The 27,276-nt window shown below is 45.8% G+C and overlaps 1 protein-coding gene across 1 annotated transcript in view; it reads right to left on the bottom strand.

The window, feature by feature from the left end:
* ASAP2 (ArfGAP with SH3 domain, ankyrin repeat and PH domain 2) overlaps positions 1–19,996 on the bottom strand; it is a 168,339-nt gene extending 148,343 nt beyond the window's left edge. The window contains exon 1 of the mRNA XM_088026308.1: positions 19,871–19,996. Within this exon, the coding sequence (XP_087882434.1) occupies positions 19,871–19,996 (126 nt within the window). The remainder of the gene's footprint in view (positions 1–19,870) is intronic.
* Between the last annotated feature and the right edge of the window lie 7,280 nt (positions 19,997–27,276).

Below are 27,276 nucleotides of genomic sequence, written 5' to 3'. Positions count from 1 at the left end.
CAGGAAAGGTTCAGGCTCTTGCAGGAAGCAATGCTAACCACACTGGTCCCACCCTGCTCTCCAGACATGAGCTGGGCCTCTCCCACCAGGCTAGCAGCACACCCGGGAGGGCACTCACATCTCTGACCTCCTCTGCAGCTGCCCCAGTGCCCAGCCCAGCAAGGGCTAGAAACAGTATTCAGGTTGGTTATCAACAGATGGGGAGACTCCTCCATCAAGGCCCAAGGAAGTTCAGGAGGTGAAGACAACAGAGGTGGGGGCTAACAGCCCTGTTGTTGCTGCCAAGTGAAGTCTGCCCCACTGCCAACGTGCCCAGAGCAAAGGCAAAGCCCAGCGCACTCGACCACCTCCAACACACGCTGCCTACCCCCTAGCAAACTCTGCTGATGGAGCCCTTCTATCTTTCAACCTGTTTGGAGTCTTTGTCCCTGAATATGAGATGTGATGGGACCCAGGGGGCAAAGAGGGACACAATCCTGAGAAGGCAAAGATAACTTTTCTCCCAAAGTACTCCCTTCTTTGTCTCAACACCCTCCAATCTTTACTAAGACTCCTCTCCTCCGCTGAGTCTTTTGCCACCCTGTCCTTGATCATGTATTCCCACACCAGGAATAGTATGGCTGTTAGCAGGGAGCTGGGCAGCACTCACTCCAGAAGGTGCCAAAATCTTCCACCTCTGGTGCCGCTGGAAATGTCACAGAAATTCATCAGGAAACAGGACTATCGGTGCACTTCAAGATCGTGGCAATCTTCCTGAATAGTGCTCTATAACTAAAATTTCCGTTTTAGTTATAGAGCACTATTCAGGAAGAGTACCACTCATAGTGTCTTTGTCAACTGAGCAGCATAAATTTACATATATTAGGAACCAATAGACATAATTTGCATGTGGGTGTGCCAGCTCACATACATATTCTGTTGTCCCTTGGGATTCTGAGAAATTCAATGTTCAAACGGCACCGATGGTTTTTTGCCTATGTGACAGCCAGCTGGAAAAATGGGAAAGAGACCATTCATTCGTCATTCACAGATGAACTCTGCTCAGGAGGGGAGGGCACCATTTACTTTGTCCAGCATAACAAAAATACATCACCGGCCTCAAAATGGGCTCGTTTCTCCTGTAGCCACCCAATCCCCTTTCCCCAAAGAAAGAAATCTAAAACATCAAAACGAAGCAACCAAAAGGAGTGAGAAAATCCTAAAAACAGGGATTACAGACTCAAAGACTGGGTACCACTTAGCTACCACTTAGAATCCCCTTCTCTTAAGGATAACCAAGTGAGTGGGAGGGATGTAAAAACGGGAACATGCGACATAACCAGAATACTCACTGTGACACATGACAGAAACATTTTTAACACTAAAGAAAGATATGATTATCTCAAAAGGATATTTCATTCCAATGATAAATAATTCAAGACTGATGCCTTCTCATGGTTATATGGCCAGAGAGTACCTCCTGTCACAGACATGACAGAAATTATGCCTTACACTAAAATTTGGGAGCTCTTAAAAACTTTTATTTAAAGATTCCCCTCACTGCATTTAAATTGTAATTACACCTACACTCATAATGTTATCTGAGCTTTCCTCTCCAATCTTGCTGCTATTATCGAGTTATCATGAATAAACAGTACCTTTTCCCGGAACAGCCAATACCACTAGTATTAACAGTAACGGCTACTATTAACTCTCTTCTGACGTAATGTGCAAATATTTCTAAATTATGTGTCCTCTCGAGTCATTTCTAAAGACAGCAACATATAACAAACAATGCACATACAACACTTTAAATCTTTTATTTTTTTAATTTAAATTAAATTAGCCAACATACAGTACATCATTAGTTTCTGATACAATGTTCAATGATACATTAAAATAGAGACTGGACAACAAGGTTTCTAAGCATAGGAATCTGTGCATATGCATATGTACTCCTCAATATTACACCCAACCATTTTCTTTTTAACTCAGTAAAATGATTACTGAGCAGCTCTCAGCTGCTCAGATGCTTCTGGGTAACAGAAAGATCATTCCTTGGGCAAGAGCTATACATCCTTGTTCGAGGCTCATGACTACCCCCGAGCTAAATATCTTATTTTATGAAGCCATTAAACCTCTGGAAGGCTGTTTGCTCACCTGCAAAATGGGCACAAGACTCGTCCTGCCCAAACTGTGTTTTGAAAAAAATTAAGTATAAATAAAAATAAGAACATTCTTTTTTTGGAAAAGAGCTCCTGCTCGCAGGAGCAGTTTAATAATAAACTCAGTTTACAGTTTGGTTTCAGGAAATAAGAACACAAACGCAGGAAAGAGGTCAGCAGTGCGAATGGTGCGCTCGCTTCATAAGAGATTAATCATCCAAAGACATTCAGGGAGGGCCTCGGTGCCCGGCATTGCAGGACACGGGGACAAGACACTGACACTGGCCCTTCGGTGAGCACATGCCCTTATAATGAAGGGCTAAAGGGTGCAGCAGAGGCAACGTGTCCTCAAACTGTAGGAGGTGGAACTAACGGAGGCTATCATGATGAATGGAAACTTCTTAAGCACGGCAGGGCTGGAGAAGGACTTAGAAGGTAGATGGGTAGGATTATAGAGCCCCAGACGGGAGGAAATCCTCTGCCATCTGACGGTCCCCCAGGCACAGGACTCTCGAGCATCCTGCCTTGGTTTGCACACCAAACTCCCCATCCTCACCCTTCTGGGCTGGGCTCCACTGACAATCACCCTGTCCCAGCCCACCCTCCACACCTCCGTCGGGCCAGGCAGGAGAAGGGGCTGACTCCTAGACCAAGCGGTGCTCAGCCTGCAGTCTCTCTCTAGACCCCAGGCACTTCTCAACCCCGGGGTGAGAGCTGACGAGGCAGCATCCAGACAGAGAGTGCACGCAGGTTGACGCCAAGCAAGGGAAGAGCCCGGTCTATAGATTGCTGACATTTCAGTGAGTGGGCACTAGACTTCTTTGGGTTTTTTTCCTCCCTCCCACTCAGACATGCCCCCAGGGCTAACAGGCCAGGATGAAGCCAGAGGACTGATCTGGGATGATCCTTCCTGTGGCAGCCAGGCAGGACCGGACAGAGGCCGGGGTTCAGAACATCTTTGGCACAGCTTCCTTCACCCATCTCCCTTTTACTAATGCCCTGCAACAGGCAGCCGGACAGCCAAGAAATGAGGCAAAAGGTGTTGGGCGGGGGGGGGGGGAAGCTCAAGAGGGGTGGCAGGCAGCCCTGTGAGTCCTGCATGGCCTAAGAGAGGTACCCCTGCTTCCTTCATACATATATTGCTGATTAATATGAATGTAGGTATATAACACACCTTAGGTAAAATAAATAAGCAGTGAATGAATAAGTTCATGGTTGAATAAATTCATGGTTGATCTTTTATTTTTAAGCAGTCAGTTCCTTAGAGGTAGAGACAAGACTGTATCTCTAATATTTTTGGTATAATGTTCGCTTCTCATATATGGCATATTATATCTACATATGTGACCCACTGCCAGAGATCAAACATTCGACCTCTGAGTCCCTATTATGTGCAAGGCCCGGGGGCGGGCAACAAACCCCGCCTTCAAGGAGCTCATCTGCCCTCACCTCCTCCCCAGTGCTTTCCCTCCTCCTTTCCCTGGTACAATCCTTATTTCTCCTCCACTCTAGCTCATGAGTACCTTGAAGGCATGAACTCGGTGGAGCCCAAGGCCTGGTACTGAGCAAGGGATCTGTGTATTTGGTGAAGGATATATGAAGGAAGGCCTAGACCACCAATCGCAAACCAACCAACTCTGGGAGATGGCCAAAGCCCGAAGACAGGTCTGACCAATGGGCAGCCGCCATTTTACTCCCTTGCAGTACATCCCTTCCGTTGTATTCCCACTGCCCTATTTCAGACCCCAATGACCACTTCCTTGGGCAGTGGCCAATGCTTCCCTATTGGGCCCCTGCCTTGGGTCCTTCTCACCCTCCCACCCCATGCCAGATCAGTCTTCCTGAAGCCCAGCTCTGTTCATTTCACTCCCCTGCTCAAAAGCCTTTTCCCTACAACCGTGAATAGAAAAGGCTGCTTCCACACGTAGCAAGGACCTGGCCACTGCAGCAAGCAGATGTTTAAAACAGGGGCTCATGAGATATGTGGACCACTAGACTACTAGACTAAGCAACTTTAAAGCTCACTATACCCAACATTCTGTCCCAGGTTGGGACAGACTCTGTCTGTACTCACTCAATGTTCTCACCCAGAGGTGAGAAAACTTTCTCTAGAAAGAGCCAGACAGTAAATACTTTAGGCCTTACGGGGCACATATACATACTCTGTTGGATACTCTGTAGTTTTTTGGGTTTTTACAACTCATTTTAACCTATAAACACCATTTTTTGTTTACATTTTTTTTTTTTTTTTGGCATACAAAAACAAGCTGTGGGCTATAGTATGCCAGCCTCGGCCTTGACCAAAGAGGGGCAACTCTGAGTGCCCTAAATCCAAATTGCATTGTTCTAACTTCCACAACACCTCAAGCTACACCCTCTTTTGTCCTTCTCCTTCAATGAGATTCTTGCTCTAGAAGGATGTCAGCACTGAGGAGGGAAGCAAGGGCCAACCCCAGCACACAGGGGGCACCCACATTTGCTGTGGGTCACCACACTCCACAGCTGCAGAATACTTTAGGCTTTGGCACATGAGACATCCCAGGTCTGTCCCAGGGATGGATGGATGGACAGATGGATAAAAAGGGACCAAGAAAGTGAGTCAGAGAGTAACTGCTTTAAGAATACAGAGAAGAAAGTGGTCCTGATGGACTGGGGATGTGAGGGAAGGGTTTACAGAAGAAAAGACATGATTAATATATTTTTCAACAAAGAAATTAGATATTAATTGGGATGCTTTATAGAACAGAGATCTTGATAACTCTTAAAAAGATTTCCCTGTTTCAAAAGGATGACATGACAATCTTGATTTTGCAAATAAAAAGAAATTCTAAACACATAGAAAGCGTTTTGAAGGGAAAGATATAAAATCACAAAATCAAACAATTCCCTGCACCCTCAAATTCAACAGACACTTTCTGAGAACCATGTGCTGGGCACCATGTTGGCTGCTGAAGGTTCCAAGAGAAGTAACACTTACTCCTTATCCCAGGCACAGTCTGGGTATGAAGGTCCAACATGAAAACTAGTTAACTGCAAGCAGGGGCAACTCCGGATTTGGAAGCTCCCTCACCCCAAAAAGGAAGTGCCAAAATAGTATGAGGCCGGACAGGAAATCCCATGGTCAATCATCCCCCTTCTCACACTCTTTTAACTGCAGCGTCTGAGGGCCGAGGGCTGTCCTCACTGACGTCTGCGCGTCCCAGAAACAGATTTCTACGTCAGGCTACCCATGGCCCAAACTCCATCCTCAGACTATACCAAAGGCCTCATTTGGGCCAACACCAACGGAAGGAGGTGTTCTACGGGCATTAATTTTCTCAGTAAACTAACGCTCGTCAAAATTATACCGCAAAACCCAAAAACTATTTTCATGCAGACTCTCCTCAGTGGATCGCATGCTTCCCTGTCCACCACAGCAGAGCGCACCGATCTGGACTCTTCTTAAACATACTCTGCCATGGCATCGTGAGACCCTCAGGAATTCCTGGAGCAGGGGTGGCCCCACACTTCTGCAAGAGTTTAATTCTCTCTTTTCCTCCCTTCCACTGGCCTCAACTATGGAGCACTGGTCTCTGCTATTTCTATTTTACTACCTGGTCTTTTCCAGAACCTTGAGGATGACATGACCCTCACCTACAGAGAAACAAAATGGGGTTCCAGGCAGCGGCTTTATGCTTACCTGGGGGTCCTTCTGTTTATTTCCCAGTTCTAATGCATGCCCTAGAGTCACCAGCTTTAATTATTCAACCTAATGCTACATTTTCCTTTGGAAAAAAACAACAAAATTCTGAAACACTCATTTGCGGATACTAGTACTCCCTAATCCAACCCAAAATCTAACAAAGTGTCAGAACCCTGAAGCAGCTTACCTTGTATTAGGGGCAAAAATAAAGCCCTGAATGTGACATATCAGGTTCACTGCCTTCGTGCACAGATGCTTGAGGAGACGCAAGGTCGTTCATAAATTAAAAGAGCAAATAAAACAGGAGCCCTTAGGAGATTTCATATTAGCTATGACTAAAGCAATTTTGTCCTAAGATCAATCAAGCCTCCTTCTTTGCTGGGACCATAAAGAAAAAACTGTGCACTTCAAAAATTAAGTTCCTTCCACGTTGCCACAGAAGATAATAAATCATTTTTTAAAAGACAGAACAATAAACCCAGTTCTGGAAAGTGGAAAGAAACAATAAACCCAGTATGGTAGGAAAGAAGGCCAACTTTAAATGTCATCAGCAAAGCAACAGCTTACCAGTAGGTCTGGAGAGATGTAGGAAGGCAGGCCTCGGAAATCCCAAATTAAAGCTTCCCTCCTGAGTCCCCTCTGGCTGGAATAACCTCTTTTAAAAAGAAAACACAAGGTCCCTAAGGCCGGTAAATACAAGGAGGGAGTGAAGGTAAAAGAGAAAGTGAGGGAGAGGAGAATTTTAAGCTTTGGACACCACCTAAATTGCAGCATAAGCAACTTGGTCCCCAAGGAAAAGAAGGAGACATGAACGTGTGGAGGAGGGAAGGGAAGGAAGATGAAAAAGGTGAAGAGCCATTTTGCCCCCTTCACGATCTTTACTGTGGGCCATTCCTGCCGGCAAACAATCCAGCAGCACCGCTTCCAAATCAAAAGCCAGCAACCTGGCAAGCCACAACCAAGACAAAGAAAACCTACAGGTTCTGACAGCTCAGCAGCTCCTGTAGTAAACACACCTCATTCCTATTTGCCAAAAAAAAGAGATTTACAAAGTGAGAAGAAAACCAGGAATCTCAACAATTACCTTTTGTCAAGAAGTGAGTGGTCTCGATCAAGATGATGCTTATAAAAAGGAGCAACCCAAAAGCCACATTAACCACATTAACAATGGGCTGTTCAGAATTTGCTGTGGCAGAAACAGACAAGGCCCGTCTCCTGGTCCATAAACTTCCCAGGTGACTACTGAACATCCTGGTTGAATGAGGCAAATATCTGAAACCCACTTACCAACTCAAGCAACATTTCTAACTTACTTTGCAACCAGAGACCAAGCAGGCCAATCTTCCAATTTCCTTAGTATATTCAGAGTCCAGATGAGAAGGAACAAAACAAACTAAATGTAAGGAATTTGGGCAGTACATACAAACTGTTTTCTTAATTCTAAAGTCAGTCTTCCCATAAAGTAATCAAGCCCCTATTCTGTGCAACCCATTGGGCATTTAAAGATGATTAAGAACTGATCCAGCAACTAGGCAATACAAAGAAATGAAAGACACCCAGATTGTTAAGGAAGAAATAAAACTATCTCTATTTGCAAATGATATTATCTTGAATATAGACAACTTTAAGGAGCACACGCACACACACACACACACACAGACACACACATATCTATGAGAACTAATAAACAAATTCATCAAGATTGCAGGATATAAGAGCAGTATACAAAAGTAAATTATATTTCTGTGCATTAGTAATCAATAATCCAGAAATGAAATTAAGAAAACAATTCCATTTATAATAGTATCAAAAAGAATAAAACACTCAGGAATAAATCTAACAAAAGAAGTGCAAGACCTGTACACTGAAAACTGCAAAACATCATTAAAAGAAATTAAAGGCTTAAATAAATGAAAAACATCCCAAGGTAACAGATGAGAAGATGCTAAAAATGGGTTGGTAAGATGTCTACAATTCCAAAATTGATCTGCAGATTGAATGCAACACCCATCAAAATCCCAGCCGGCTCTTTGGCAGCAACTGACAAGTTGATCCTAAAATTCACACGATAAAGCAAGGGACCCTGAAGAGCCAGAACAATTTGGGAAAAGAACAAAGTTGGATTCAGTTCCTGATTTCAAAAATTACCATAAGCCTACAGTAATCAAGACTGTGTAGTACTAGCATAAACCCATTTACCAAAGAACAAGTAATTTTTATAAAAAGTGTGCCCAGAGAATTCAATGGAGAAAGAACTCCTCAAAAAATGGTGTTGGGACAACTGGATATTCACCCGCAAAAGAATGAAGTTGGATCCCTACCTCACACCATATACAGAAACTAACTCAAAATGGATCAAGGACTTCAATGTGAGGGCTAAAACTATAAAATTCTCTTAAGAAAATATAGGTATAAATCTTTGTGACCTTAATTTAGGCAATAGTTTTTAAATATAACACCAAAAGCACAAATGAAAAATAAAGAGTCTGGACTTTAGCAAAATTAAAAACTTCTGTGTTTCAAAGGATACCACCAAGTGGGTAAAAAGACAATCCACAAAATTGGACAAAATATGTGCAAATCACATATTTGTTAAGAGTCTAGTTTCTGGAATATATTAAGTAGTCTTATAATCCAACAGTAAAGACAAATAACCCATTTTAAAAATGGGCAAAGGATCTGAAGAGGTACTTCTCTAAAGAAAATGTACAAATGGCCACAGGCACATGAGACAATGCTCAGCACCATAAAGTGTCCATTAGGAAAATGCAAATCAAGCCCATGAGATACCAGTTCATAGCCACTAGCATGGCTATAATAAAAAAAAACACACAAATAAAAAAAAAAAAACGAAACGAAAAACAGACAATAGGGGCACCTGAGTGGCTCAGTCAATTAAGCAACCAACTCTTGATTTCAGCTCAGGTCATCATTTCAGGGTCTTGAGATCAAGCCCAGCATCGGGTTCTGGTGCTGGGCATAGAGACTGCTTAAGATTCTCTCTCTCCCTCTCCCTCTCCTCCTTCCCTCTCTTAAAAAAAAGGACAATCACAAGCATTGACAAGGATGTGTAGAAAACACAAAAGGCCATGTATTGGATGAATCCCATTATATGAAATGTCTGGAATAGGCAAACCACAGAGACAGAAAATAAATCAGTGGTTGTCAAGGGGCTGATAGAAAGGGGAATCAAGAGTACCTACTAATGGTATGGGGTTTCTTTTTGGTGTGATGAAAATGTTCTGGAATTGGGACAGAGGAGGCCGTACAACTTTGTGAATAAAATAAAAAAATCAATGAATTAGTTTAAAAGGGTGAATTTTATGGTATGTGAACCGAATCTCAATTTAAAACAACAAGCATTCCAGGAAGTCACAGAGAGGTCTTTTTAAAAAAAAACTCAGGTTGAATATATAATTCAGAACCTATACTTTCTTTTCGGAACTACAAATTAGCCATTTCTTGCTGAATTTTATTCCCACCATTTATTCTACAATCTTTCCAAACCGAACATACGTGATGCAAAGATCTGTGGGATTTTCAGGCTGGAAAGGGTAGTCAGAGATCAACTAATCCAAACCCCTCATTTTAGAGACCAGACGTTCAGGGCAGTGACTTGTCCAAGGCCATATAGCAAGGTGGAGACCAAATAAGAACTAGAATCACCTCTTCTAACTCCTTGGCGAGTGCTTTTTCTACTCCACCATATTAACACAACCAAATCCACAGGGCTTCATAATAGAGCGCAACTTCCAATGAGGAAAATATAGGCTTTCCCAAAAACCTAGGAAAAGCTATGAGAATGTGAATATCAAAAGATCAGTATTTACTTCAAGTTCAACAGTCCAAATTATTTAATGATCACAAAACCCTGTGATATTAACACAACCTGCTTTACACCAGCGAAGTAAAGCGAGACAGAGAATCAAGAGACAAGACTTGTAGCAAAGACCACAAGAGCTGCTCCAAGGAGAGATGGGCAGCAAACAACACTGCCCTACTTGTTCCAAACTTGAACTACGACTGCACCCAATGACATTCCAGCTTAAATACCAATTACCCTGTTGACTCCAGTGATCTTCTGGGGAAGGGAATCTTTAAAGGGGGGAATGGAAGAGGTGAAGCTTATTTTCACCTCTAACCTCTTGAAAAGTATGAGTATGAACAGCTAAGGGAAAGAGAAAGCAGAGGGGGTGATCAGAAAAGAGTGGCAAGAGGCAACTCACACAAGTGAGTTATGCTGCAGATGGCTGGAGACACAGAATGTTAAGAGCTGGAGAAGCCCTGCAGCTCAGCTCATCCTGCTTTCCATTCTACACATGGGGCCACTGAGGCTGGACCAGAAAACACCGGCCCAAGGTCACGAGTTGGTTAGCAACAGGGCAGGGCTATGAGAGGAAGGACTTAAGATTCCCTGTTCCTTTCAGAATCTCCCCCAAAGTCCCCTCACTGGCAATAGGGAACTGACTCCTCAGCCTGAGTCTGCCTGGACAGGCTACATCTGTGATTTACCCTCCAATGGCCTTCTCTCAAAACACAGATTTGCTGACAAAGAGGGAAATCTGGATGGGTCTGATCACTGCCTACGTGGCTGTGGAGTCCTTTACACACAGCTGTGACCGTATTCTCAGTCCCTCAGCTCTGACGAAGCCAGATCTCTCCTTTTAACTCACTTCAAGGCAGTTAAGGTCACTTAATAAACACCTCTGATGCTCAGCACCTCCCCAGGGGCCAGTGTCTGATGGTCCTGTCTGGGCAGTCACACATTCTCTAAGTCAGCAACAACGGGCACCAGCCTACAGGTCTACAATAATCAGCCTGCACTAAAGAGACCCACAGAGACATCTACAGAGGACCAGAAGAGCCAGCAGGAGACGTCAGGTGATGCATTCAAGGACCAAGAGGGGTAAGAGCCAGGACAGCAGGGCTAACGTCCATGTGTGGCTGGGAGGTTCCGTCAACTGCTAGTGTGGGCTGCGGAACCACAATCAAGTAACTTGTCTGCATCCTGACCTCCTCAACTGTGAGACAGAGATAACAGGACTTACCTCAGAGAGTCACTGAAAGGATTCAATAATCAATTTAAAACACAGCACAGGGGCACTTGGGTGGCTCATATGGTTTAGCGTCTGCCTTGGGCTCAAGTCATGATCCCGGGGTCCTGGGATCTAGCCCCACATCGGGCTCCCTGCTCAGTGGGTATCTGCTTCTCCCTCTCCCTCCCCTCTGCTCATGCACTCTCTCTCTGATCTCTGTTTCAAATGAATAAATAAAATTTTAAATAAATAAATAAACCACAGCACAGTCCTTAAAACACAATTAAGGCTCAACTCAAAGAAATGTCAGCCATTATTGCAGTTAGTTTAAAAAAAAAATAAAACCGTAATAAGAATGTGATTTCTTGTGGGAAGCTAAAGAAAGAGGTGTCCAAATCCTGATCACCTTGCTAGAATCCTAACAGACAAGGAAATTCATCATTAGAAGGAGCTGTCTTCATTAGCCACCTGATTTTGACAGCATCTCTGTATAAAACCATACTGACAAAGCCATCTTCAGGATCAAGTGGAAAGATGACATCATTAATAATACTGTTGGTAGGGCAGGCCTCCCGCCAGGGTGCGGGCAATGCCCTGGGCCACTCAGCTCTGCAGGGCTGGGCATGTTGGGAGAGCAGTGAAGCGAGGGAAGAGAAACCATTTCTACAGCAGCAAGGACAGAGAGGAAGCAGAAGAGCAGTAAGGATTTCCCAGAAGCAGCAACTCAAGAAATATAACAGAAGGGGCACCTGGGTGGCTCAGTCGTTGAGCGTCTGCCTTCGGCTCAGGTCATGACCTCGGGGTCCTAGGATCTAGCCCCGCATCGGGCTCCCTGCTCGGTGGGAGGCCTGCTTCTCCCTCTCCCACTCCCCCTGCTTGTGTTCCCTCTCTCGCTGTGTCTCTTTCTGTCCAATAAATAAAAAAAATCTTTAAAAAAAAAAAAAGAAAGGGCGCCTGGGTGGCTCAGTTGGTTAAGCGACTGCCTTTGGCTCAGGTCATGATCCTGGAGTCCTGGGATCGAGTCCCTCATCGGGCTCCCTGCTCAGCAGCGAGTCTGCTTCTCCCTCTGACCCTCCCCCCTCCCATGTGCTCTCTCTTTCTCTCTCATTCTCTCTCTTTCAAATAAATAAATCTTTAAAAAAAATAAATAAATAAATAAATGAATGAATGAAAGAAAGAAATATAACAGAAGCTACTCACTAACACTAACTGCAAGAGGTGTCCTGCTGGCCACACAGGCATCAACACGGAGGGCCTCTCCTGGCCCAGGTTATAAAGAGGCAGTTGGCTGCTCCAGACTCTCGTGTCAGGATGCTTGAGTTTGAATCCTGCCTCCACCACTTCCTAGCTTTGCGATCTTGGTAAAGTGGCTTAGGTCCTCTGAACTGCGTAGGGTTTTTGTAATAAACAAGGTAACAGTATAGAGAGAGAACTTAGAGCATGTCGGGCACGCAGTAAGCACCCCAACAATGCTAGAAAGACAAGAGAAAAAAAAAAGTGAAACAAGAGAAAAAAAAAAAATAACACTTCGGCCATGCTGTGGATATCCCAAACACACTCATACAATAGCAGCATCATTTCAAACATGTAATCTCACCAAGAACAACAGTCTGGGAAGTTCCCCTTCAAACCCTGGGCAGATACCACTCCTTCACAAACAAGCTCGCCCTAGAGTCAAGTATAGTGTGTAACATGCTAGCAAAACAGGAAAGGTAAAAACAGGGCAACTGGCTTGCAGAGAGGCAGTCCAGCTCAGGGGCCCAAGTACAGGACTCGTAGATGCATTCACAGTCCTGTTGAACTCCAAGGCACGCCCAAGCACGTGAATGAACCTACGGGACCGTAGGACAAACTGCCAAGCCCTGACCCTGAGAATGTGCGGGTGCACCATGGCTGCCAAACCCCAGCTGGCAGCTTGACCCAGCACCCCCATTCCTCCCAACACCTTTACTACTCGATCACCTTGACACTGGCTTCAGGTAGAACACTTCTCACAGCTAGACCCGAAGAACCAACAAAATGACAGGGTAACAACTGTGAAGCCTGCTTAAAGAGCACTGTTACAGAGTCAATCACTCACGCCAGAAACAATTAACTGAAAGAATCCTACCACCAAGCCTCGAATTCTTTGTTTGAATTCAAGGGGTCCATAAACCTGGATTGGAAAAAAAGAATGACATCTGTATCTCACTAGTCCCTCACTAAAATTAAGCATTTTCTTCAATTATGAATGTAAGCAACAGGCCATGGTAATATTAGCAGCACTATAAAAGATATATTAATATAACTGCAGAGTTTGAAATATCTCACAATATTGCTTATACTCATCTGGGTACTTCAAAATTAAAGTACATTATTAGACCCACTACCAAATCTTGATATTAAATGTCTTAGTAAGGAAGCATATCTTGGTATGACAGATTTTTCAAATACTTTGCTAACTGTATTACATTATATTTGGTTCCCTTTGAATTCCTCTGTATTGTATTTGATGCATTAAGACATCTTTCTGAAGAAAGGTCCACCACCTTCCTTGGAGTGTCAGACGGGTCCATGAACAGAAAAGGCTAAGAGAATAAACTATAACTGCACATAAGAGATGAGAATATAAGTGGTTTGTGGGGAACGAACTAGCCCTGTCCACTTTTACGATGCTGGTACCTGGCAGAAACAACAGAATGGTAGGTGCCCAACATATGTTTATGAACCAATAAACTCAACAAAACCAAATACAAATAAAAATCCAGCTGGAATACAAGTACTCCAGCTCTGGTTAATGACCCGTTTATTCCACAACATTATGCACCCGATAAAACGATAATGGTACCAAAGTACCAGGAAGGGCCCCGGCAACGGTGTTAAGGCCATAGGACACATACAAGTGTAAGCAAAGGAGGCGGGGTTCTATTGCAGGACAGTGACTAGGTGAACTCAGCACCTCTTTTTAGTAGGGAAAGAGGAGCAAGCATTTGGGGAACTGGATCAGGGACAGGATCTCAGGCATCTGACACAGCCAAGAAAGTGTCATCGGCTATCCTCGGCCTAGAAACCGCAGAGGACAGAACATGTCCCTCCAGCCCAGGTCTACATCGCTCTGCTTTAATATTCCCTGATCCAGTCTGCCGTGAAACAAAACAAACATTCAGGATTGGTCCTAACAGTTCTACAACGAGTGAGGCTGGGCAGCACACAGACACAAAGCAGGCCCAGCAGAGAGCTTCAGCTTCTTCACCAGAGACACCAGAGGTCCACTCTCCAGGTCACCTGGATGAACCGGGCTTGACGGCCATCTGTTCTGCTCACCTCTCCCCAGCACACCAACACACTCTCCACCAGACTGCACCTCTCCCCCGCCAAGAGGCCAAGACCCTCTGGCCTGGAGGACTACACCAGACTCCCAGCCCCACCAGTCTCCTCCTCTCCTCTCTAGTCTATTCTCCCTCAAACCATCACCATGACATTTGTAAACGTCAATCCGATCATGTTATTCCCTGCTCAAACCCTCTGAAAGCTTCCCGTCCCAGCAGAACAAGGTCCAATTACCTCCCAAGACCATGGAGGCCTGTGTGACGTGGCCCTGCCCGCCCTCGTCCTTCCCTCCTTGCCCACCGCCTTCTTCCTGTCCTTAAATGCCCCAGCCCAGTTCACATCTTGCGGCCTCTTCACATGCTGTTCTTCCACCCCAACTCTTCCCTGGCTGGCTTCCTCACTGCATTCCAGGCTCTGCTCTAATGTCACCTCTTCAGAAAGACCTTTCCTGATCTGTCTCCCAATCTCCAAAGTCCCTTTCCAGTCCCGAATTCCACTCAACTTTTCTTCTTATCACTTATCACCTATCACTGATAGTGTAACCAATGTTACACTACATGATTATCTGTTTACTGCAGGGATTACGACCCCATTTGGGGAGAAGCTTTAAAAAATGCCAATGCTTCAGGCCCCACCCAAACCAGTTAGTCAGACTTTCAGGGAGTAGGCCAGGCATCTGGGTTCTACAAAATCCGCACCCCCGCCCGCCCCCAAGTGATTCTACTGTGCAGCCAGGATTCACACTCTTCTCTTAGAAGAACGGTGCTTCTCAAACTTTAATATGCATGTAATGCACCTGGGGATGTCATTAAAATGTAGTCCGTTTCGGGTCTAGGTGGGATCTGAGACTCTGCAGTGCCAACACGCTACCAGGTGATGCCAGTGCTGCTGGTCAGGCGGTCCTGCCTTGAGTCGCAAGGGTCTGAAACAGCACTGTCCGACAGCACTTTCTGCAAGGACAAAAATGTTCTAAATGTACACTGTCCAATACACACATGGCTACTAGCACTTGAATTTCAGTTAGTACAGTAGAGAAACTGAATTTTTAATCTTGGGCTACCATGTTAGATAGTACATGCCTACAGTGTATATGCTCCATGAAGAAAGGTAGCAATGTCTAGAAATGTGGAGCGTAAGAGAAGAATTAAGGATCCCTCCAAATTCTTGGCTTGAGCAGCCCTCTGTAAATTGCACACGATGAGAATCCTATCAGAAGCCTAGTTGGCCACCACCTCAGGAGTGGATCGATTTACTCAAGGCAGGAAGGCAGACACAGAAGACCATTTTGAGACTTTAGGGACTAAAGCATGTGGTAACCCACAGATGATCACCTTGACCTCGCGACTCAATCGCACATCCCTATACAAGGCCCTCCTAACCACAGCCCCAAGCACACTTGACCAATGCCATCCCTGGGCATCCGTGTTTCTGGACAATCTTACAGCCAAAGCCCTCACATTGACCTAGTTTATTGCACGGATTTGTTTATAAGATGTCAGCCTCTCTCACTTAAGTTTGTAGGTTCTTTCAAAGACAGAACTTACTCCACTTGGTATTCTATTCCCATCACCTAGCATACAACAGGACTCAATAAAAACTGCATGACAGAGCCTGGAACCTACCAGGAGTACCATTAGTATTTTTACTGTTAATCACAAGAAAGAGGGAAACTGAATTGCGGGAAGGGGGGGCGGAATTACATAACAAGAGAAGATCATTTCCTCCTTAAATGACTCAAAAATTTCCAAACACATTAAGCCCAGATTTCAGAACACAGCATAAATAAGGTGGCCCTGTTTGACCACAGAACCTCGTTTCCAAAAACACAAATGCATAGGCAAAAAGATGATGTCCTTCTGACAAAAGATCCAAGATCTGTTAGTCTGGGATTTGGAGGAGCCCTCTTCACAAAGAGCTAAGATTCACAATCACATTCTTGCCTAAAAAAGTACATGGGCCAGGTTCCCACTCTAACTGCTGGGAGGGGCATCTGGCCCCAAGGACAGCAAGGCCCCTGGGAATCTGGGCAGCCCAGATGTTCATTTTACCCCTGCAGTCAGAACCCTGTGACAGCAATGAGATTTCCAAGGTAACCAAGGAAAACAGAGTAGAGAATTATGGCCCCGGAAAGAAGTAGATTAAATTTTAATACTTACAAGTCAACATCAAATTTATTTTTAAAACTACATATCTAACAAAGCCAAATAAGCAAGATAGAATGGATGGTGCTCTACAGGAGGGTTTTATAAACATGAATATTCCAAATATATACACAATTTTTTCCTATTCTGAGAATATTTCAAAGTGCCTAGAGACTCAAAGAAACTGAGACAGAAATAACCCCCCCCAAAAAAGGGGAAAAGCTCACTTTTCAGAGTTATGCCACAACTACTTATTTTTTTCCATTATTTCCAAAAACACAGGGCAGATTCCATCTAGTGGTAGCAGCAGACTTTGCTAAAAATGTGCACAATAATTACTTCACCCAGAGAAAGTGATCACCAGGCGAATATTTTAAAATATAGCTATGTGCTGACCTGCTGCCAAGACAACAAACTGGTTAAAAAAAAAATAAGCATGGGTTAACAGATACATAGTTTTTCATTCACTTAACTCATTCAACCATTCATCCATTTCCCCTACTCTTCCTACCCAACCCCCATGTAAATCCCAACTTGGTGCCAAAGCCCTCACCAGTTTCCATGGATTAACTATAATATAATCTGTTAAGCAGTTAACATTTACTAAACCAGTTGTCTGTCAGGTATGGTGCTGTGGATTATCTCAGTAAACCCTCCCCACAACCCTCTGAAGTAGAGAAGTATTATTATCCAGAATTTAGTGCTGAGGAAGGTGAGAAAACGTCAGGTGTCTCACCCAAGTTTAGACAACTGGCAAGTAGTAGAGTCTGAACTTGAACCAGGTCTGACAAATGAGGAATTCAGAGAAATCAGTTTTTTTTTTCTTTTTTTGAGAATTCAGCATTATTTAAAAGTAACAAAAAACAGGGGCACCTGGCTGGCTCAGTCAGTGGAGCGCTGTAAATTCAAACCCCATGTTGGGTGTAGAGGTTACTTAAAAATAATCTTAAAAAAGAAAGTAACAGGAAACAGCAACACTTATGAAAACAACATGGAGCCAAGTTCAATTCCAGCTCTTCAACTTACTAGGCTCTATAACCTTGAGCAAATTATCCTGAGTCTCAATTTCCTAATGTATAAAACCGGGATGAGAAATAGACGTTAAGAGATGTGACATTCACAGTATAAGGTTCACAAAGGTTTTTCAGTTTAAAATTAGTTTGCTAATTTCATGAATCATTTATTTAAACATAGGGCCAAGAGCCTGCAAATTTTAAATTTATTTTATTTCTGTTAAATGAATAACAAGTTACAATACCCACTCTCTGTCTCACTTCAGTATGAAAAGTAGATGCTTGTTGAAAACCAAACTATGTGGGCATCACTTCTTAATCAAAGTATATACGGAACAAGTTTCGGTAACGGGAATGAACATTAAACACCCGAGGACAGAGCATTATTTAAAGGAATCCACAGTGATTCCTCAGAGACTAAACACCTTTCAAATGTAGTTATCTCAAAAATCCAAACTCACAAATTTCATCATGATAGTATGAATAGTGGCTTTGCTTAAAGTGAAAACAGACCTGTAATGATCTCAATTTTTTCATTTTTGAGAATTTAACGAATTCGTGTGCTTCGATGGCAACACGGAGCAAGCTTGCAATTTAATAAAATGACCAAATCCAGTCTCTTTTTAATCTGCTCAGTAACTGAGCTCTCAGATAATCTCCTGCACAGCATACAAAAAAAGCTTTGGAATTATACACCACAAACTAAAATTAATCAGAGGAAGGGATGCCAATTTTAATAGCAATTCCTATTTGCCTAGCTTCCCAGCATCTGCCAGTGTTAATATTTAAGTGACAAACTGCAATGGGGAAAAGAAACAGAACTTCACACACAATCAAGCTTTAAGGCATCATGTAAAAGCTTCCTTCCCTAAAGAAATATTCAGCTACTTTTTTGGTTGCAATCCTTCCATAGACATTATTAGTAGTGTAGTCTCAACACATGGAGAAAACGTTCCCCTTGCTTTTCAACCAGTACTTCTGGAAAAACTTCTTTGGGTCATCCCCATCTGCCCACTTTGAAGCCATCTTTTTTAAGCCTTCCTGACACAAGCAGAATTAAGTGATGTGGGATTACAGAACTCACTACAAAACGTTTAGGGGTAGCTCTCCTCCACCAAAAAAAGGAGAGAAGGAAGGAGGGCCGGCCGATGCCCTAGCTATACTTAAAACATTCAGAATGCTGAATCTATTACTTATGATTTAGCCTATGATTGACTGTTTATGTCTACAAAGAAAAAAATTCCCATGAAGGGCAACAGTCTGGATTTTTCCCCCCAACAATTCCTAACAGCAGATGCTTTGTTCAAGTGGGCAAAAAAATTAATGGCATCACTTAATTAAAAGCTCTGTGGTGACCTCCCCTCACTCTAGTGCAATCATCATCTTCTAGAATCCCTACCATACCCCCATTTTAAGGCTGTAACTTGACATTCTGGCCTAGAGAAACGTAATCTATTCTATACCGGCACACGCGTGGCTTCTAAACCAGTTACCTATTACGAGCCAAGCAGAGCGCGAAGCACCTTACACACCACGTCTCTCACCCTCGCAATAACCCCGGAAAGGATGTATTACTAGTCTCGTTTGCTAGGTGAGGGAAGTGAGGGCAGAGCGCGGCGGCGCTGCCCCACACCACACACCCAGCGGCGGCCCCGGACTCTCAACCTCAGCCCTTCGCCGCAGGCTGCTCGGACTGTCAACCCAAGCTGGTTCACTCCGAAGTGTTCTCTCCGCAGGATGTGGAGGGCTTACCGGTTCGCACTAGGCACGATGACTTTGCACCTTGAACGCACTTGACCAAAATCAGGCCTCTTCCAGGCTGACAGGGAGGGCGGCGATCAGGGGCTCAAGCAGGTGAGACCCACGCAACTGGGGGCGGCTACCAGAGGTCCTCGGATCAGAAGCCCCGGCTCCGCACACAGCTCGCCGCACGCGGCTCCCGGGCGCGGTGCGGAAGGCGGCCAGGCCTCCCCCGCGAAGGCGTGCACACCTTTTCCCGGACAGCCGGGGTCCTCCGACGCGCCCGAGAGTCGGGCAGCGGGGGCGCGGGCTGCAGCGGGGCTCGGAGCACACCGCTGCGCCGCGGCGCAGGGGCTCTTCCCCAACAAGTGGGAGGCGGGCGCCCGGGGACGGCCGGCGAGCCCACGACCCCCGCCGCGCCGGGCGCGGGGGTGCCCGCTCACCGCCCACCCCGCCTTGCCAGCCCAAGTTGGCCGCGCCGCCGGGAGCCGCCCGGCCCGGGGCCCCGCGACGGAGAAGAGGGCAGAGGGGTTGGCTCCTGGAAAGGCCCAAGGTAGCCATCAGCCACCTCCTCAGAGCCACCTCCACGGAACAAAGGGCTTCTGTGTCGGGCACGGGTGGCCCGGCCGCGTCGGATTTTGAGGAAAGAAACTTTTCCCGGGCTGCGGGCGCCGGGGGCAGGCGCGGGGGCGGACCGGCGGGACGAGCGGCGGGCAGGGCGCGGGGCCACCTGAGGCCGGGGCCGCCGGCCCGCCCGGCCGCCCGCCCCCGCCGCCCGGCGACGCCCGCCCCCGGCGCCGCTCACCTCCTCGATGGCCGCCACAGTGTTCCGGCACTGCGCCGTGCGCGTGGTGAAGCTCGAGGCCGTGGGCGCCTTGTAGTCCTCATGGGTCTCGGCCACGAATTCCGACACGGAGATCTGGTCCGGCATCGCCTCGGCGCGCGGGCGCGGGCGGCCGGCCGCGGGGAAGCCGCCGCCTCAGCCGCCGCGCGGGCTCCGACCGGCCGCTCGGACGACGCCGCCGCCTCCGCCGCGCCCGCAGCTCGCCCGGCCCGCGGACAAAGGGAAGCGCCGGGGCGCGGGCCGCCGCCGCAGGAGCCGCAGGAGCCGCAGGAGCCGCCGCAGGGCGCGGGTCGACCGCCCGCGGGGCCCGGCGGCGGGAGCAGGGGCCGCGCGCGCAGCCCCGCACAGCTCGGGCCCGGCCGGTCCGCCCGCCGCGCCGAGGGCTCCGCCGCCTGCCCTCCCGAGCGAGCCCCGAGGCGGACGCGCAGAGCCGGCGGGAACTGCCCGCCACCCAGCCGCGGGCCCCGAGCGACTCCCGCGGAGAGGGGCGGGTCCGGGCCGGGGGCGGCGGCCGGCCGAGCGCGGGGCGGGGCGGGGCGGCGCGGAGGGCCGGGCCGCCAATCCGCGCGCTCGCCGCCGCCGCCGCCGCCGCCGCCGCGGCCGCCGCGGCCGCCGGGAAGCCGAGCCTGCAGGAAGGAAGGCGGCGCGCGCCCCGGCCAGCCGAGCCGCTCGTCCGCCACCGCGCGCCGCATTGTCTCGGCGTTCGGACCCCGCGCTGCGCGCCGTGGTTCGAGGGCGCGCCCCCCGGGCCTGGCGGACAGGCGGGGCCGCGTCGCACCCTTCTGGGCCGAGCCGCAGCCCACCCCTCTGGACCCTACCCCACCCCGGGCTTGGACTCTTCCCGGGGTTTCCCCCCGCCCAAGACCGCCGGGCATGCCCGTCCGGGGGAGGGAGAAAGTATGAGGAGCTCGCCCCCTGCTGGACGGTGCGACCCACCCCGGGCCGGCACTCCGCGCGACAAATGCCTCCCGCGCCCCGCGGGGCAGCCCCCCCTCGCCAGTTTGGGGTTCGGTAACAGTCAGAAGAAATGAGCATATGGTGAGTGCTCCGGTGCCCTACGTAAAGTCATCTCATCCTCCCAGCCTCACGAGGCACGTAGAGCGAGAGTTATTTGCTTTATATAGAAAACAGTTTGCCCAAAAGAGCACACGGTGAAGGCCCCGGGGACGGCGGGGCTCCAACTTCGGTCCCGCTGCCTCGCAGGTCAGAGTGCCACAGAGCTCCTAGGCCCCTAATGAATATCCCAGTCGTGTTCCCTAATCTTACGGAAGCACAGATCGTTCTGGGTTCGTTGGAAATAGTTTTAGGGTACTAGACCAGGACCCAGCCTGAGAGGACAACTGGATGCCCCGAGGTGGATTTTCTGTAGGAAGGGCAGTGAACCGGGGAAGGGCATGGGAACCGGAAAAAGCTCTTTTTCATATGGTTTCAGAGAGAACATGCAACAATGGCAGGCAAATCTCGTACATAACTGGTCCAGTATAGAGTTTGAATTAGTCTACAGATTTTCACATAACAGCTCTTAAGGAAATTTTAATAGTTATTTTTTAATATCCAGAAGCTCTGAAGACACCAGTCACATCAAATCACTCTATAACTCTACACCAGGCATGTCGCATGGTTTCTGTAGCTGCCAGCCATAAAACCAAGAGAAACTTGACAAAAACCTTTTGTGCATCTGAAAAGGAGGAAGTGTGAGAGACACGAAATTCAGTATGTCAGACAAAGCAGTCTCCTGACAAAGCTGCAGGACAGTGGACCAGTCAAACAATCTTTTTTAAGCGCCCATGTAAGAATTTGCTATATGACATGGCAGCTTGGGTCAGACGTTATGTATGGCCTTTGGTATTTTAGTAGCATTGCCTGTGAAATTTAGCTGTCCGAAATAGCTGCATTAGTGCATAGCTTTTATTACTGCACCAGGCAATAAGTTACAGTTTTTAAAACCATAGCATCTCTGCTTCTTTTAAGTGTTTTCACTCTTGGTGGGTTTCCTCTATAGGCAACTTTGTACAATCCAAATCCTGCCCATGTTTATATTTATACATCCTCCCCTACACCAGGCCGACTCTGTTTTCCTCCTAGCTAGTTTTACAGCTACAGCTTTTGTTGTTGACACTGGAGAATATTCCGGATAATTTTTCCAGTCTTGACTCTTAGAGGACTAGTATCTAGTAGGCCCTGAGGATTTAAGACGAGGAAGACGTGTTTTTCCTTGGCATCTAGGACAGCATTAGCCAGACTGATCAAGATTTCTTTTACAGCGACAAAGTTGAGCATGATGTTCTTCTCCACTCTCTCTTCATAGGCAACTCCTGTTCTTGTTTCCTGTAGTTTAATATAACTTTTCAGGTATCTTTACAGGAACTTCCAGTAGCCACAGAAATAAAATTGGAAAGCTGCAATGTATTTTGCAAGGAGGGCTGGTGGGAAGCAAGTCACTGCCAAGTCCACTGGTATTGCAAAGAGGACACATGTGACAGAACGTGAAAGCAGTGTACTCTCACAGACACCCCTGAGAATCGCAGAAAACCTTGCTCCATGCAAAAGCGGGGAATTAAAGCAAGATCAGAGCAGGACACAGCTAATGTGTCTCTGAAATTAATATAATGAGAATGAGTAGTTTCCAACAAAGAATAAAATTAAAGTTGAACGTGGCTCAAGAAGACATTACACACACACACACACACACATTTTTTTAATGCATTAAGGGAAGAACTTACTGATAACATCATTAAAGGCCTGTACTCCCTTATCAAGAACTTTCACATCTAAGTAGCACTGAAAACCTAAAATTTTGAAAATAAATCTCAGTCATAAAATTGACCTGAAATGAACTGACATGAAGCTATTTTATAGTCTTGTTTATCCCACTTCATATGAATATTCATGTTTTGCTGCAAAATATAAATGTGCTTGATTATGGAGTATTGCCCCAGACCCTACTGGGGTTGACTCAGAATATCCAGTGTATGTGCTGTATTACCATTCTAAAATCTGAAAAGCTCTAAATTCCACACACATCTGGCCCCAGGAATTTCAGATAAGAGGTTGTAGGCTTGTATTACTTAAAAATAAAAAAATTAAAAAAGGAAGAAAAGAAAAGAAATGTGGTGTTGCAGACTTGTCATTTCCAGGGAAGAGGAAAGAAACTCTCCTCTCAAAAATGACATTTTCAGCGGCTCACTGAGTCTGGCCAACAGCCCATTTTCCAAAGGAATTTTCTGCCTCCAGTAGTTCTCAAGAGCCTGGGGATTTTTTACTCCCAGGTCAAGGTATAAAATATGTTCTTAACTCTGAAATGTGCTTGAGGGTTGGCTGGTTTAGCACAAGACTTATCCAGTTCACTTGCTATTAATTTGTGAACAATTACTCTTAGAATGATACATAGAGCTATGCCTTAAAAGAATTGTGGTAAAATGTGTAATGAAATAAGGGGGAGGGGGATCCACAAAAACCCTAGTGATATAACATGTAAGTATAACCAGAAGTTTCTTTTCTACAGTTTAATGACATTCTCCCCAAAACAGTGTTACTAAAGGGAGGCACTTATCCCAAAGTGAGAGAAGTTTGGATACGTTTACCACAATGATCTCACCTTGCACTTGAGGGGGAAAAAAATATCACACAGAAACTATTTTACAAATGAAAACTGAGGTTTTGATATCCGCTTTGCTTCTCTGTGAGTTGGATAAGTAAATTAACCTCTCTGGATTCAGTTCATTTGTAAAATGAGAGAAGCTGGACTAGCTAATTTTGAATCCCCCTGATTCCATGATCCATGTTTTGTGTTAGTTTGAGCACAAAAGGGAAAATGCCACGAGGGCCATATTATTACTGAGCATCTAATCATTGGTCCCAGACATGTGAGAATGAGCATGTTTTAGAGGCTGTTTAAAGCTAATTTTTGAGAATGTTGTCACTTTATTAAGCTGGTAATTTTAGATGACAAACTGATTTATTCATAGCTGACTTCACATTAAGATACTTGAGGTCTGTTCGTTTTTTTGTTTTAACAAAGCAATTTCTCTGGGTAACACTCTTGATTGCTGAACTGCAAGAGGCAGTTCTAGAAAAATGAGGCATAATCTGCTCTATGCTGGAGCCGGCTAGAGCTGATTCCAGAGAACGACAGTTAGGTTTTCAGACACTTGGCAAACTGCTGGTTGCACCCGTATGGTAGAAACACTATTCTAACGGTGTGCTACTATACATCTCTTCCCAATTCCACATTCTGGCAGCTTGAAATTGTCCATGGTGAGAGTATTTACAAAGGCTAAAAACCAAGGTTTTATTTATTGTTGTGTTGATTGTCTAAACTTAATAAAGTGGTAGGAAGATGTTAATAACACAGATTAAAATCGTGTCATGTCTGTAACCTTTACGTTGTGAACAGTGAAAATATCTGAGGTCATGTTCTTCTAGTATTTGCAAACTGTGATACGATTCAGCAAAGAGGTTGCTCATGTCATTGACAGATGAGTGAAGCTACAGCGTATATCTTTATGGATTCACTTTTGTCTTATTTATTAACATGGACAGAAATATCAACCAACATTCATGTTGGAACTACACTCATTTGTCAATGACATGAGCAAGTTCTTCGCTGAACTGGATAATAATCAAGCATTTATTCGTAGTCTTATTTTGTCATATCATGGTTGAGTTGCAAACACCGATTGGCCATGAATACAAGAGTTCAGCAAAAAGAAATGAAAGCATTCTGTGAGAATTAATTAGCTGTATGGAATTTATCATAACGAATATTGTATAATTTGGTATTATTTATAAATTGGGTACTGTATATCCCTTATGTCAGTGAAAGTTAAAATAAATGTATGTATACACACCTCCCCCCTCCCCCCCCCCCCCCCCCCGCAGGTTGTTAAACATTTACCAGCCCACTACTGAATATAATTGTATCTTCCCTGCCAGGAGGCAGAGCATTAGACCTTCCCGCTCTGAGTCATGCTGATGGAATAAAGCCCAAGTGGGACAAAAATCTCAATAAATTGGACTGTACATGCAAAGGCAACTTGTGTTAATAAAAATTATCTTAGGGTAATTAAGAAAATGCCATTTGTTGTTTTCAAGTACTTGGAAAAACACAATTAAGTGCCAACAGAGGGTGTGGTCTGTTTTAATGAAAAAGCGAAGAAAGTTTAATTAGCACTCTGTCTGTAAATAGATTTTGCTAAAGCTTTTAAAGAGTGCTTGCATTAATTTATTTTCTTGCAGCAAATCACTGGCTTCCCCCTCAACTTAGCTCCATTCTCAGGCTTCCTAGGACACCCTCAGGTGGCACCGATTCCCACTTGTGCCTCATCTGAACACCATATTCCTGCCCTGAACAGCTCCGGTGGCTCTCTATTGGCCACAGGATACAGTTGAACTCCTTAGTCGCAGTCTGTGCCAGGCTTTTCCCCAGCTTCCGCCACTCTTACCTTCCCTCGGCCTTGCTCTCACCCAGGGTCCGCAAACTACAGCCCAGGGGTCAGGTACGGGCCTCAGCCTGACTTTATACTGACCTTGAGCTGGGAATGGTTTTGACATTTTCCGATAGTAGAAAAAAAAATCAAAAGAAGAATACTATTTCGTCACACGTGAAAATGATATGCATCTCAAATGTGAGCATTGATAAAGTTTGATTGGCATACAACCACACCCATTCACTTACAGATTCTCTGTGATGGTGGAGTTGAATAGTCGTGACAGACTCCGAAAGGTCCGCATACCTAAAATATTTACAGTATTATATGGCCCCTTACAGACAGAGTTTGCTGACCGCATTTTAACAGCACTAAACTTCTCATTTTTCCCCAACTCACAGAGCCCTTTTTTGATCCGTGACGTGAACACGGTTGTCTGCCTTTAATCTCTGTTTCCTGGAGGGCAAGTCCTAGCTTCCCCGCTGCTCTGGCCTCATCCTCAGCCACTCACCCCCCTGCCCCCAACCGAGTAACCCACACCTGGGCCACAGCTAGCTCTCACTGGACTGGATTGAACTTGAGTTCATCAAGTATTTCCTCCCCTCAAGACCCTGAGCCTGGAGTGCTCTCCTCTTGTCCATCTGCCAACCTTCTGATCATCCTTCAGGATCAAACCCAAACCTCCTTTCCATGACGCTTTTAAACATTCTCGGCCAAGGGGCGCCTGGCTGGCTCAGTCTATAGAGCATGTGACGGGGTCCTGAGTTCAAGTCCTCCACTGGGTGTAGAGCCTGCTTAAAAAATGAACAAACAAACATTCTAGGCCAAATCAACCATCTCCTCCTCTGTTTCCATGGTGCCTTAGACATGTCTCCAGTGCTCTTGTTAGGAAATGGAATGGCGTGCCGGTCTCCCTACCTTAGTACACTGTAAAAGGCCTCTCCTGCCCTTCCTCTCTCCTGTGCTCACCCCCTCCCCCATTCTCTTTGGTGTGTGAAGCAACTGGGTTAGCCAAATAATGAGTCAGACAAGATGGGTGCACTTATTTCACTCAACTGATAAGTCTCTACTTCACTCTGGAAATAAAATGCTTCAGCTCCCCCAGAGCTGTGGATGCTTCCATTTTAGAAGCATTCATATTGTATCATAACTGGCACATTTGTTTTCTCATGTCACTGCAGTCGCTAGCCTAGACTCCTGGAGGAAAAGGGCAGGTCTGTGTGCCTCTAGTTCCAAACACAAGGCAGGTGCACAGTAGACGCTCAGTAAGTGTTCGTAGAATTGAATTGCATGTAAGTGCTTCTTTATCAGCATACAAAATGAGAGAAGACATAGCGATTCAACAGAAAATCCATAGGTTTGAGAGATAGGAAGGTGAGTAGGCTTTTCCCACGATGGGGCCTTCTCCGTTGGCTCAAGTATTCTGGAAAAGATATGTTTGTAGAGGGAAATCTCGCATTGGATGGTGGAGAGGAGGGGATTGTTCGATGACCTGACCCCTTCAGAGACTGAAATGTGCAGCTTTCTTCCTTTGCTATGTGAAGACTTACTATGCTGCTAGTTTCAAGATGGCAGTGGTATGACATCATCACCTGTGAACTAAGGTGTTCATGTCCCCTCAACCCTTGTTGCTCCAAGCTGTTCCGGACCAGCAACAGCATCACTTGAGTGTTTGGTGGAAGTGCAGAATCCCAGATCTAGTGAATCAGAGGATGCACGTTAACAAGACCCCCCGGTAATTTGTTTACATTTTAAAATTTGAGAAGGATTTTTCTCGCGTACATAAAGGATACACCCCTTGGCTTTCCCATCCTGTCAGAGGCCCAATATTCCAAATTAGGTAAACTATACTGTACTGAAGGGACTTGATAAAAGCCAAAGGATTATGGTTCTTTCCAATCCTGAGATTTATGAAGGCTTCTCTCAGTTGAGATGCTA

This window comes from Eumetopias jubatus, unplaced genomic scaffold (assembly GCF_037043125.1).
Source record: "Eumetopias jubatus isolate StellerSeaLion01/CBP00866 unplaced genomic scaffold, mEumJub1_p1.0 scaffold_9, whole genome shotgun sequence".
Lineage (NCBI taxonomy): Eukaryota > Metazoa > Chordata > Mammalia > Carnivora > Otariidae > Eumetopias > Eumetopias jubatus.
This window is presented reverse-complemented; position numbering and strand designations above follow the sequence as displayed.